At 38.4% G+C, this 14,330-nt stretch overlaps 1 protein-coding gene across 1 annotated transcript in view; it reads left to right on the plus strand.

Annotated features, from left to right (window-relative positions):
• adpgk2 (ADP-dependent glucokinase 2) overlaps nucleotides 1-14,330 on the plus strand; it is a 42,601-nt gene that overhangs the window by 17,483 nt on the left and 10,788 nt on the right. The window contains exons 2-5 of the mRNA XM_069930982.1: nucleotides 316-475; nucleotides 1,528-1,718; nucleotides 4,180-4,276; nucleotides 11,094-11,230. Coding sequence (XP_069787083.1) covers nucleotides 316-475; nucleotides 1,528-1,718; nucleotides 4,180-4,276; nucleotides 11,094-11,230 — 585 coding nt within the window. The remainder of the gene's footprint in view (nucleotides 1-315; nucleotides 476-1,527; nucleotides 1,719-4,179; nucleotides 4,277-11,093; nucleotides 11,231-14,330) is intronic.

The following is a 14,330-nucleotide window of genomic DNA, read 5'->3' on the forward strand; positions in this document are numbered from 1 at the left end:
CTTCATACTTTGAATGATTTGCAGTTGAGTCAAGGTTTTTATTCAAATTCTACTTTACAACTATATCCTTAGTTGGAACATTTGTATAGTCTGTGATGTGGAAGAGTTAATGCTGCACTGAAGGTGGTGACATTTTTAAGCTGAGATATAAAACTGAGACTCTCCTCTCAAGATGATGGTGTTGCAATGAATTGTATTGGAAATGAGTCTGAGATTTCCTTGAACATTATCTGATTGATGTAACAGATGCACACAAATTAGTAGTTGAATTTGCTAAATTTTCCTCAATTTTCTTTTCTCATGGTCTTCATGTAGGTTTTGGAGGCTGCCTTGACATTGTTTCAGATGGAATTGCTCTTCTAAAAAAAGTTGGAATCAAACCAACCAAGAATCCCGTTCACCATAACTACATCACATCAGAAGAAGAATTGGCAGAGAGCTTTGCATACTTCTTTCCTCCTGGAGCTGCATCAGAGTAAGAAATGTCATGAATGAGACTTGCTGGATTAAATATATTACCTCGTATCAGTCTTTGGTGATGGTGAAAGCCTTAATAGAGTTAAAGAATGGAGTAACACCATTTCAAAGACCACAGCGATGAACATGCTTTCATTTAAAAGTCCCAATCAAAAATTAAGAATGCCAGTGTTTTGCGTTTGCCAGCAATTTCTATACAGCGATCGAGAAGACAAAATTTTGAATGTCTTGTATTTTATAAATTTACAATGAGTATGCTGACTTGGGCTCTTAATTGTTTTATTCACTGAGCCTATTAAATTAGATTTGGAGATTATTGCAGGAGCAATGAAATAAAATATTTAGCAAACAGTAGAAAATAGCCAGCATAAATTAAGGAAATTGTGGAGCTAAATTGCAGAATCTTTGAATTTAATTCATACTTTTATTACAACATAGAAAGAAGCCTTTTGGCACATCAAGTAACTGCTCTGCATTCTAATTCACTGTTTTTGAAAACTTATTGCTAAGTTGCCTTTATCTTTTGTGGGTTAGTATCTGAGGGAATCTTTTTAACTGCATTTGTACATAGAAGGGACACTGGAAGACTTTAGCTAAAATGATATGAAATGTGTCAATTTTTTTATTCCAAAGAAAGTTTGAGAAATTTGACTTCTTTGGAATAAAAAGAAGAAATAGAGCAGAAGTTATTGTTGAAATATTTCAATTTAGATTTTTTTTCAAATTTCGAAAATAAAATTTGGTTGGTTGACTACAAGATAGAAGAAACAAAGATCATTAAAAAGCAAGGAACAATTAGAGAAACAGAACATGATGTAACTTGTCAAAAATAGAAATGAAGAATTTATCTTGGCTTGTAATAGAGAAAGAAGAGAAATATTTGAAAGAACAACATTTAAGGTACGGGAACAGGCTCGGGACCATTTTTTTTCAGCTATCAAACAAATGGCCTGATTACTATGGACTAAGTTGTAGCTTCCTGGTCCATTTAAAATACTATACTCCTATTCAAAATAATTTTTAATGACCAAATAATATTGTTACTTTCAGGCGCTTTATTGCCAATGAAACACTGTTTCGCAATCTGGTGAAAGCCACGCAGGGTCTCCTTCGAGTAAGATGGTCATTAGGTGGAAATGCACCAGTCATGGCAAATCGTCTTGCAAAGGAAGGATGTGAAGTGCTTATGGGGAGTCGCCTATCGCCTGACCTTATTGCGGTACTGCAAGAGCATGTAACTGGTTTGTGCCAATAAAATCTTATTTGGGTAGTTGTTTGCATAATGTAAGGAAAGCATTTCAAATCACCAACTTGAATCCATAACACTTTCATTTAATAGCATGTCCAAAATTATTTCTAATTTGCATTCATGAAAAATGTAATGAACCAGGAATTGGGAAATTAGATGCATAATGGAAAACTTGATTGACATGATTGATTTGAAATTTTTAAAGATGTCAACAATTGGAGAGGCATGGAGAAGTTCCAAGATACGACCAAGTTGCTAGCATTTTGTGTTATCAGTACTGTTGTTTAGCAAAAATTGGAGGCAGTTTAGAGGGAGTTATAAGGTAAAGGAGATTTTAGACGAAGAGCCTGTGTGTGGTTACAATTCAATTTAAATGGATCGGTGATAGAGCATATCAATGAAAAAAGTAAAACTTGAGTACAATTTAGTGTTGGTCAAGAGTTGATCTTCAGTGTTTTGCATAAATGACTTAATTGGAGCAAAGATAGGAGGTCAAGAGGGAAGATGTCGCTGTAGTTAATTTTGGAAGACAAGTTATTGTCGAGAGCTCACTTTGCTGATCAAAGTCTTCATTTTATTTGGGGTGAAATAGTTTAATGTGTAGATATGAAATTATGCATTATATCAAAATGACAAACTGTATTTGCAAATTGAAGTAGTTTATTGTCATTTGATAGTGCAGTACAACCTGATGAAACGACATTCTCTGATCCTCAGTGCAAAACAAGCAGACATACAACCAGACATAACTCACATAAAGGCAAAAAATACAGAGACAAGACAAATATTTCACCTAGACAAATAAATAAACATTGCTTTATGAAAATGATAATTTCAAATGGTTGATGTGAGCAGTTCCTTTGGTCACTCAGCATTCTCATCCTCAGCCTGGTGGCGCTGGCTATGATACTCCTGTATCTCTTTCCTGATAGGAGTAGCTGAAAAATGCTGTGTGCAGGATGGAAGGGGTCCTCAATGACTTTTCATGCCTTCTTCAGAAAACAATCCCAGAAGATCACAGCGAGATCACGATGATTGTGGGGGGGGCGGGGGGGCGGGGGGAGAGGAGGAGGAGACTCCAGTGATCCTCTCTGCCACTCTTATGGCCCTGTGGATTGATCTCTGATCCATTTATCTTCAGCAACTGTACCCACACTGTGATATAGCTGGCTAGGATACTCTTGATAGAGCTCCTGTTAAAGGCTGACATGATGGTGACTGGTTGCCTTGCTCACTTCAGTCTTCTCAGGAAGTACAGTCGCTGTTGTGCCTGCCTGACAAGTGATGTTGAGTGCCCACGAAAGGTCACTAATTAACTGAACTCCATGGAACTTGGTGCTCTCCACATTCTCTACTGTAGATTTGTTGATGTGTTGTGGAGGGTGGTTGTTCTTGGTCCTCCTGAAGTCCATGGTCATCTCCTTTGTCTTGTTCATGTTGAGACTTGGGTTGTTACCCTTGCACCATTTCATGAGATTTTCCACCTCTTCACTGTAGTGCAATTCATCGTTGTCTGTGATGAGGCCAGCCACTGTTGTGTCATCTGCTAACTTAATTGCTATTGGAGCTGCCTATGGCGATGCTGTCATGGGTCAGTAGTATGATCAGGAGTGGGCTGAGCACACAGCACTGAGGTGCGCCAGTGCTCAGCGTGACTGTGCTCGATATTCTGCTACCAACCTGGACAGACTGTTGTGAATCCTTAAAATATTTTAATTCAGAATTTATCGGATTATTCAAAAGGTTTGTAACATTTATTTGGTCTTAAAATAATTTCAATTTGAAATCCTCATCTTCCATTGAAATTTTGTACTATAATTCTTTTACTTGAATAGATGTTCGGATTTGTATATTATTATTACACAGTTGATTTTACTATAACCAAAGCTGTCTATTTTCCATCCTTTAATTTAAACTGCTTTACATGCTATTTTTTTAACCAGATAAGTTTTCCTTGCAGTCCAAACCATTCACCTGTTGATGAATAACTATTCCTCAGTGACTTTTTTCAGGATCTTGACTGTGATGGACTTGCAACATTAAATTATAAGATGCTCATTAGTGGTTGTGGTGAAGAACTTTTTAATTTACTCATCCTTCCTTTTGTGCACCTGTATTTGGTGACTTGTATGATAAATCAATTTATAATTACTCTCAACTCTTACCATATGCAAACCATTGGAACTCTGATGTCGAGCCTGCAGCTCTAATGGGTAATTAAAGTGTCTTGCTGTGAATCAAATCGATCTTGCAAAGATCAGAAACTGGAGTTGAGCAAATTTGCAAAGCCTTTGTTCAGTGCTCATATCTACTCTTGTGAGAGATGGTCTGTGGTTAAACTATAGATTATGGATGAAACTGCAAAATCTAACCTTAGAATATGTCTTGTATTGGTTTTTATTTTTTAATGACATCATTGATACCAGAATTCATATGTTTATAATCCCTTCTAGTTACAAGCAAGCCAGTCGATGAAACTGACATACACCTCATCCTGGAATATTCCTCTGGCTCCAAATGGGGACAACTAGTGTCAAGAAGAGCAAACAGGTCTGTAGCTGAAATCAGACAATTGATGCTTTAATAAAAGTTGTTGGATAGAGCAAATACTGGCAATCCATTCGTCATTTACAGAGTGAATCAGAATGTGTCCAAAAATGTCTGCATGCAACTTTATATAAAAAGAAATCTTGTTTTTTGTTTATGTCCTGACATTATCCCCTATGGTCTCATAGTTTTGTGATTACTTACTTTCAGGATTGAGGTGTCACTAGTATGACTAGTTTTTATTTTCAACAATTACATTGGCTGTAGGGAGCTTGTCACATGATGAGGTAGAGTCAGGAAGTGGAAATTCGATTCTCCTGGGTATTAGTTTTAAAAAAAAAAAGTGTAAAATTGGCAGAGACCAAAGCCAGAGTATGGGAATTGTTTAAGAAAAAATAAAGTATTTTTGTCATCAAAGAGGGAAAAACATTTCTGGCTTGTCAGGAATGCACTAAGAAAAATGACAAAGTCAAGAATAAGGCCTACCACACAGATGGATCCGGGCACTGTGGTACGAGCTCCTAGCCAAATGATAAGGGCTCCTAAAGGTGCTACTAAACTCTCAGCAGCACCATCCCAGCTGCTGTTACAGAGAGATGTCGACAAGGATGAAGAAGTGGTACTGTGTGGATGTGTGAGCAGCCGTGCATGCGCAGAACAAAAGAGTACGAAGAAGTTGGCGGAGATGTTAACCTTGAAACTCTGCCAACATAAGGAAAATATGAGACTGAACTTTGGGCTGGTGATGAAGAGAATAAAGGGGAAGAAGAAGAAATGATACAACCTATAGCTACCAAAGGAGGTAGCAAACTTAAAATCCAACTAAGATCGCAGGGGTTAAGTACTGAAGCATTAATGTTGATGAGAGAATTGAAGCAAGTAAGATTGCATATTTAAAAAAAAAATCAGATGAAAAAATGAAGAAATATGAAATGGTGAATAGAATACAAAAAAATTTGAAGATATGGAGGAAAGAGTCAAAGATATGAAATTTGGTATGGAAAGGGTTCAGGACAGAATGGATAAAATGGAAAACTCGACGGATGCATTTGCTGTTGTAAATAAACAATTGTGTGAGAAAGTAGATTTGTTAGAAGAAGAAACAATATCAAAAAGGGGACAATACAATAACTTTTTTTCAACATTGGATTCCTGAGGTTCTTGGTCAAAATGAATTTGAAGATGTCATTGAAATAGAAAGAGTGGATAGAACTCTAAGACTGCGATCATTGCCAGAACAAAAACCATGATCTATATTGATAAAGTTTCTTCGTGGTTGGGTCAGATAAAATATTAGAACTAGCAGCAAAACAAGCCAAAGAGAGAAAGAGTGCAATGGAATAACAGTTTTAAACTGTTAAAGAAAATAATTTAATCCAGTAAAGAATACCTTGTGGGGAAAAAAGACTCTCAAGATCTTTGGGCAAGGGGAGGCAAATAAGATCTTTACAGACTCTGTTCGTGCGCAAGAATGTGCTGACACTCTACCAATTAGCAAATGCACATGACAATATATTAATAAGTTGGGATTTTAATTTTTGTTTAGATCCAGTTTTAGATCAACAAGAGCAATAACAAGGACAAAAGGATATAAAGCTACATTGTTGTTAATGAATGATTTAAACAATAGATGCATGGAGAAGAATTATTCAAATAGACATGATTCTTCTTCCAAGATAGACTTGTTTTTAATATCTCCACAACTTCAGGGTAGAATCCAACAAGCTGATTATCAGGCAAGAGTTTTATCTGATCACTCTCCTTTGTTGTTGACAATAACAATATTGGACAAAGAAGAATCAGTTTACAGATGAAGATTTAACTCTTATTAAAAAGAAAAGACTTTTGTGATTTTTTTTAAAATTAGAGAACAAATAAGATCCTTCTTTGAGACCATCTCTAATTTGACAAATAATAAATTTATTATGAAAGTATACTTATGAGGTAAAATAATAAGCTATACTTTTAAAATTAAGGACTATATGAAAAAGGTAGAACAATTGGAGAAAGAGATAATAAATTTAGAAAAAGATTTTCAAAGGCACATTAATGAGAATTGGAAAGGACTTATTAATAAGAAACTTCAATATAATACTTTACAAGCATATAGAACAGAGAAAGTGATAATGAGAACTAAACAGATATTATGAATTAGGTGAGAGACCAGATAGGTCCTTTCATGGCAGTTAAAAACAGCAAATTTTGAGAACGATTATTGCAACTAAAACTGATCTTAATTTAATTACTTATAAGCCTCAAAAAATTAATGAAAAATTTAAACAATTTTATACAAAGCTATATCAGTCAGTCTCTCAAAATGATGATAATAAAATAGATAATTTTCTGTCACAAATAAATTTACCAAATTTACCCAATAGAAGTGAGGGAAGCATTGAGCTCATTACAAAGTAATAAGTATCAGGGAGAAAATTGTTTCCCACCTAAATTTTAAAAAGAATTTAAAGATTTATTAATTCCCCCTTTCATGGCGGTATTAGGAGAGACAGTGGAAACACATACTTTACTACAGCAATAAAGCTGTAATACAAAAAGAGGACCTTTAAAATCATCATCATATAGACTTATTTCATTATTAAATGCAGATTATGCAATAGTAGCGAAGATATTAGCAAATAGGTTGGAATTTTTTTTAATCAAAGTTAATAAACATGGATCAGACTGGATTTGTTTAAAAAAAAATCTGCGGATAACTGAGTATAATATTGGCATAAAAGAGAGGGGACTCCATTGTAGCAGTGGCTTTGGGCACGAAAAAAGCAGTTGATAAATTAAAATGGGACTTTTTGTTTAAAGTTCTTGAAAAATTTGGGTTGGGACAAATATTTTCAAATTGGATTAAAGCTTTATATATGGCGAGCTCTCCACTGGCCACCGTGACAGAGGTGCACCAAAGAATAGGTACAAGGACTGCCTAAAGAAATCTCTTGGTGCCTGCCACATTGACCACCGCCAGTGGGCTGATAACGCCTCAAACCGTGCATCTTGGCGCCTCACAGTTTGGTGGGCAGCAACCTCCTTTGAAGAAGACCGCAGAGCCCACCTCACTGACAAAAGGCAAAGGAGGAAAAACCCAACACCCAACCCCAAGCAACCAATTTTCCCCTGCAACCGCTGCAATAGTGTATGCCTGTCCCGCATCAGACTTGTCAGCCACAAACGAGCCTGCAGCTGACGTGGACTTTTTACCCCCTCCATAAATCTTCGTCCGCGAAGCCAAGCCAAAGAAGAAGAATGGACTGAAAGCTAAAGTCGAAACAAATAGGTAGATATCTGCACCTTTTCATTTAACTAGATCTAGTAGGCAAGGGTGTCCATTATCTCCAGCTTTTTTTATTTATTTAGCGATAGAAACACTTGCAGAACTGATTCAATCTGACACTGATAGTAAAGGTTTTAAAATTAACCAAGAGGAATATAAGATTAATTTATTTGCGGATGATGTAGTAATTTACTTGACAGAATGGGAAGACTCACTAGGTAAATTATATTTAAGACTAAAAGAATATGGGATAGTATCCAGTTATAAAGTAAATTGGAATAAAGGTGAAATTATGCCTCTTACTTGAGATGATTATAGTCACTGTCAAAGAGGCACCCAATTTAAATGGCTGATAAATGGAATAAAATATTTAGAGATAACAATTTAAATAATTTATTTAAATTGAATAATTCCCCTTAAGAAAATTGACAAAGACTTTACAAAATGGGTGGAATTACCAATAATATTACTGGGAAGAGTTAATTGTATTAAAATGAACATATTTCTTAAAGTACAATATCTTTTTCAAACAAAAAAACATACCCCTGATGTCTCCCCTAAACTTCCCTCTATTCACTTTGTCTTCTGGTGTTTGCTGATCTTGCCCTGAGAAACTGGTGCTGGTTGCCCATCCTATCTATGCCTCTCATAATCTTGTAGACTGCATTCATGTCTTCTCTCATCCTTCTAGGCTCCAAAGAGAAAAGTCCAAGTTCTGCTAACTTTGCCTCATAAGACTTGTTTCCCAATCTAGGCCACATCCTGGTAAATCTCCTCTGCACCCTCTCCATAGCTTCCACATCCTTCCTATAATGAGGTGACCAGAACTGAACAAAACACCAGAGATTTGGAACATGATGTTTCTACTCCTGAATTAAATCCCCCTATTAATGAATATCAGCATCCCATAGGCCTTCTTACCTTTCCCATCAACCTTTGTGGCAACCTAGAGGGATGTGTGGATTTGAACCACAAGGTCTCTCTGTTCATCCACACATTAACCCTGTCCTCAGCCTTCTGGTTTGTATTTCAAAAAATGCATTAGATATAGGAAGAAGGAAACAGGAGGGGCTCATAGGAAGTATATAGTGGCCAGGAAGGAGCTTAAAAAAGGACTTAGGAGAACTCAAAGGGGGCATGAGAAGGCCTTGGCATGTAGACTTAAGTAGAACCCAAACGCGTTCTATGTATATGCAAAGAACAGAAGGAAGACGAGAATGAAGATGGGGCCGCTAAAGGATAAACGAGGCAACATTTGCTTAATGGTTAGGGAGGTCCTAAATGAAAAATTTGTATTATCAAGGAACTTGATCATGGTGAGGTTGAAATTAAGCAGGCCTGTGTGCTGGACATTGTGGATATTAAGAAAGCAGAAGTGTTATATCTTAAAATCATCAAGATTGATGTCCTCGGGGCCAAACGCGATATACGCCAGGCTGCTGTGGGAAGTGAGAGAAGAGATAGCTAGGCAGTAGCTATGATATTTGAATCCTCTTTGGCTGCAGGGGAGGCGCCAGAGGTTTGGAGAATGGCAGATATCATCTCCTTGTTTAAAGGTAATGGGGAGAATCCTGGGAATTATAGACTGGCGAATCATATGTAAGTGGTGTGCAAACTAATGGAGAAGATTCTTGAGTATAGGATCTATGAGTATTTGGAGAAGTACAGTTTACTCAAGGACAGTCAGCATTGGTTTGTGAAGGGAAGGTAATGCCTCACAAGTCTAATTCCGTTTTTTGAGGATGATAGGGTGGTAGATGTGGTCTACATGATTTTAACAAGGCATTTGACCAAGACCCCCACGAGAGACTCATCCAGAAAGTCATGAGGCACGGGATCAATGGAAAATTAGCTGTGTGGATGTAACAATTGACTTGGAGGAAGAAAACCGAGAGTAGTACTGGAGTGTCACAAGGATCTGTTCTGGACCCCCTGCTCTTTGTGATTTTTATAAATGACCTGGATAAAGAGGCAGAAGGATGGGTCATTAGGTTTGCAGATGACATGAAAGTTGGAGGAGTTGTGGATGGAGCTGAAGGTTGTTGAAAGTTACAAGAGGATATAGACAGGATGCAGAGTTGGGCAGAAAAGTGGTAGATATATTTCAATCTGGATAAGTGTGAGGTGATGCATTTTGGAAGGACAAACCAGAAGGCTGGGTACAGGGTTAATGGTCTGTTACTTAAGAGAGTGGATGAACAGAGAATGGGGTTCAAATCCATACATCCCTCAAGGCCTATGGGATCTGGGATTCCTGCACTTAGATGAACAAGGGCTGATTAGGGATAGCACAGTTTTGTAAGTGGGAGATCAAATCTCACAAATCTGAGTTTTCTTTTGAAGATGTGACTAAAATGGTTGATGAGGGCAGAGCTGTAGTTGTATATATGTATCTGAAGGCACTTGATAAAGTTCCACATGGAAGGCTGCTTTGGAAGTCGAGATTACATGGGTTCCAAGGAGAGAGAGAGAATGGATAGGAATCCAAAGCAGATTCATCAGGATAAAGGTTGGGATGGAATATTTCTGCTGTGAAGGTAACTTGAAAGGGCTAGGGTTATTTTTCATTGAGCAAAGACTGGGATGGAGGGGTGGGGGATTTGATTGAGATGTTTAAAATTACAAGGAACATGATGGAATTGATAAAGCAGGTGTTTATAACCAGGGGCTTCAGATGGGTTGGGAGAGAATTCTTTTTCACCTCGAAAGTGTGAGAAATCTGGAATATTCGGCCTGGAGTATTTAAATGAGTACATAAAATGCCATAGCAGAGAAACTGGAACAATGAGATGAGTATAGATGGATACGATGCTGGTATGGACAGGGTGGGCGTTAGGTCCTGTGTCCATGCTGAATCATGGTTTTGAGAAGTGCTGTTGAAATAGCCTGGCTGAATGACTGCAGTGCAATTTGAAGTGAAATGAATGAACAACAGTGGTCAGGTTGCCAAACGAATGTGTTGCTTTGCCCTGAATGGTGTTAATTTTCTTGAGAGTTGTGTGACAATTTTCGAGGCAATTGGAAAGCATTCCATTATGCTGTAAGATGTCTGTATGTGGTTCAGGTGTCAGGAGTTTGGCCCCTCACTGCACTACATCCAATCACTGACACTGAAACCAAATGCAAATTAGGTATGGCCTTTCCTTTTCCATCGAGTCCAGATCCTGAAATTCCCTATCTAACAGCATTAAGGGATCAGAAGACTACTTCTGTCGAAGATGGCTCACGACCTTTCCAGAGGCAGATAGGATGAGTAATAAATTGCCAATGGTGCTCACAATCTGAAAAATTGAATAAATTAAAATTGAGTTGCCAATGGAGTAGTTCAAATGGATTATTCGTGAGTGCTTTAATGGGACCATGTTTGAATTTGTACATAGACCAAGAAATGGTTATTCTTACACATGGTAATGTATTTGGGTGTTGCAGTAAATTCACATTTTCCTCTCATGCAAATCCAGATTCTAAGTATGTGAGGTTTGTATATATGGCAATTTGGCAACATTAACTTTTCTAAAATTCCACTGCTTGATCCCATAGGTTCATAGTCCATAGTGATGCATCCAATCCCATTCTGGAGTCATTAGAAGACTTTCAGACTCAACTTACACAGTTCAGTCCATCCCTTTTGATAATTGGTGGACTTCAAATGATGGATAATTTTCCATTTAGACCAGGTGAGTATGAAGTCCACTTCCATAATTGGTACTGTTTCAATAATATATTGATGAATCATTCATGGAACTGTGACAGAACATAAATATGTTTTGGGGAGATAAACTGGGGCAGGTTTTTTTAGTGTAGGTCACATACAAATACTTTAAAACAGATCATATTTAAAATACTGGAGATCTGCTAATGCTAGACATATCAGCATCAAGAGCATTTGCAAAAGCTTTGGAGAGTGCCCAAGAGACTTTGCTTACAAAAAGGCAACAGATGAAAGAACTTGTTGGTGCCACAGACTGTCTGGAGTGGAACTGGCTGTTCTAGGAGAATCATGTGGTTTTGTAAGCAGAAAGAGTAAAACAGGCTTTCTCTCAGAGAGAGAGAGAGAGAGAATTTCTGCAGTTTTACCGTCTGCAGCAGCAGCTGGGACTGGAACAGGACAAGCTGGCAAGCTTGTAGAAAACCCCATTTGGAAGATGGGTTGTGAGTGCTGAGTTCAGCCTGGTAAAAACCCTTGTAGTTGCAAGAGGAGAGGACTGGCTGTCTAATGTTACACTTGAAATAAGAGAAACAAAAAGGAACTCTGTGGTGACCTGAAAGAAAGAGGTTATTATCTGGAGAACCCTGATGGGGCAAGTTTCTCGGCAAGACACTGAAGTGGCTGATTAAAAAGGAATTCGTTGTGGGTGTTCAGTGAACAACAAATCTCTCTCTGAAAACTGACAAGAACCTTCCTGAGCGGTAACTATTTACCTTTCAAGCACCAAAGTCTGGTGAACTTTATAAATGTTAAATTTTGTGCACAGTATAAAAAATGTCTGCAACCAGTGAACTTGGAGGAATGAGAAGTGAGATTGGACTGTGAATTAAAAAACTTTTCTGAACTTACACATTACAGACACGCGCTTAGAATTAGAAAAGGGTTAAGTTAGGTTAGTTAAGTCAATAGTGTACATTAAAGTATGATTCTGTTTTCATGTTTAAAAATCATTAAAAGCAACTTTTGTTTAAGTAACCATTTGTCTTGGTGAATATCTATTGCTGCTGGGTTTTGGGGTCCTCTGGGCTCGTAACAGAACATAGAACAATACAGCATAGTACAGGTCCTTTGGTCCTTGTTGTTGTGTTGGTTCCTTTTTAAAAAAAAAAAAAAATTCTAAACTTTCTTCACCCCATAACCCTCTATTTTACTTTCATCCATGAGTCTGTCTCAGAATCTCTTAAATGCCCCCAATGTTTCAGCCTACACCACCATGCATTCTAGGCACCCACAATTTTAAAAAAACGAACCCCTGATGTCTCCCCTAAACCTCCCTCTGGTGTCCTCTGGTGTTTGCTGATTCTGCCCTGGGAAACAGGTGCTGGCTGTCCACCTTATCAGTGCCTCATAATCTTGCAGACCGCTATTAAGTCTCCTCTCATCCTTCTGCACTCCAAAGAGAAAAGTCTCAGCTCTGCTAACCTTCCCTCATAAGACTTGTTTCCCAATCAAAGTAACATCTGGTAAATCTCCTCTGCACCCTCTCCATAGTTTCCACATCCTTCCTATAATGAGCTGACCAGAACTGAACACAATAATCTTAAGTGTGGTCTCACCAGAGATCTGTAGAGTTGCAACATGACCTCTCGACTCTTGAACTCGATCCCCCATTAATGAATCTCAGTCCTCTGTTCATCCACTCTCTTTAGTAACCGACCATTAATCCTCTACTCAGCGTTCTGGTTTGTCTTTCCAGAAAGTATCACTTCACACGACCTGGATTGAACTTCATCTGCCACTTTTCTGCCCAACTCTGCATCCTGCCTATATCTTCTTGAAACCTTTGACAGCCTTCAGCTCCATCCACAACTCCTCCAACCATTGTGTCATCCACAAACTTACTGAGCCATCCTTCTGCCTCTTCATCAGGTCATTTATAAAATTCACAAAAAGCAGGGTCCCAGAACAGATCCTTGTGGCATTCCACTTGTCTCTGACCTCCAGGCAGAATATTTTCCTTCCACCACTATTCTCTGCCTCTGCTTTCTTCCTACAAGCCAATTTTTTATTCGCAAAGCCAAGGTTCCACTGATCCCATGCCTCATGACTTTCTGGATGAGTCTCTCTGGGGGACCTTGTCAAATGCCTTGCTAAAATCCCTCATCAATTTTTTAAAAATTTTTTTTACCTCTTCAAAATTCCCAGGATTCTCCCAATTACCTTTTTTAAAACAAGGGCACTACATTTGCCATTCTCCAGCATCTCCCCTGCAGCCAAAGAGGATTCAAAGATCATAGATACTGCCCCAGCTATCTCTTCTCTCACTTCTCACAGCAGCCTGGGGATAATCATGTCTGGCCCTGGGGACTTGTGATACAACATTTCCACTTCTTTAATCTCCACATTATCCAGCACACAGATCAAGGTCCTTTTGTGAATACTGACGCGAAGTATTCATTTCGGACCACCCCAACTTCCTCTACCTCCAGGCACATGTAGCCTACTTTAGTGACCCCACCTTCATTCTCTTCCTCCTCCTGTTCTTTACATATGCATAGAACACCTTGGGGCTCTCCTTAATCCTACAGGCCAAGGCTTTCTTATGCCCCCTCTTCAGCCATGCATTCACCTGCCACAACTTCCTGTTCCTACACTTTCTGGTGCTTGGTATAGGCAGTAATCCTGAGATTACCACCCTTGAGGTTCTGCTTTTAAACTTCTTAAGTCCTTTCTTAAACTCCTTCCTGACTTCCTGTTTCCTATATCTAATGTATGCTTCCTTCTTCCTCTTGACTGTTTTGTCAGCCACATTTCCTTTTCCCTGCCATTTTTTTCCTTGTCTCAGTGGGATTAATATTATCTTGAACTCTGTGCAAATGGTCCCTAAACTTCCTCCACATTGCTAGTTCCTGCCTCATCCCTTTCCCCAGTTAAGCACTTTCCCAATTTGACTGTTTTTATCCTTTTGCATAGCTATGTTGAAGCTAAGAGAGTTGTGATCCCTCTCACCAAAATGTTCCCCCACCAAGAGGTGCGCCACCTGACCAGGTTCATTCCCCAGTACCAGATCCAGTATGGTCTCTCCTCTAGTCAGTCGGTCCACATACTGTGTCAGGAATCCTTCTTGT

Source organism: Narcine bancroftii, chromosome 4, assembly GCF_036971445.1.
Source record: "Narcine bancroftii isolate sNarBan1 chromosome 4, sNarBan1.hap1, whole genome shotgun sequence".
NCBI classification, from domain to species: domain Eukaryota; kingdom Metazoa; phylum Chordata; class Chondrichthyes; order Torpediniformes; family Narcinidae; genus Narcine; species Narcine bancroftii.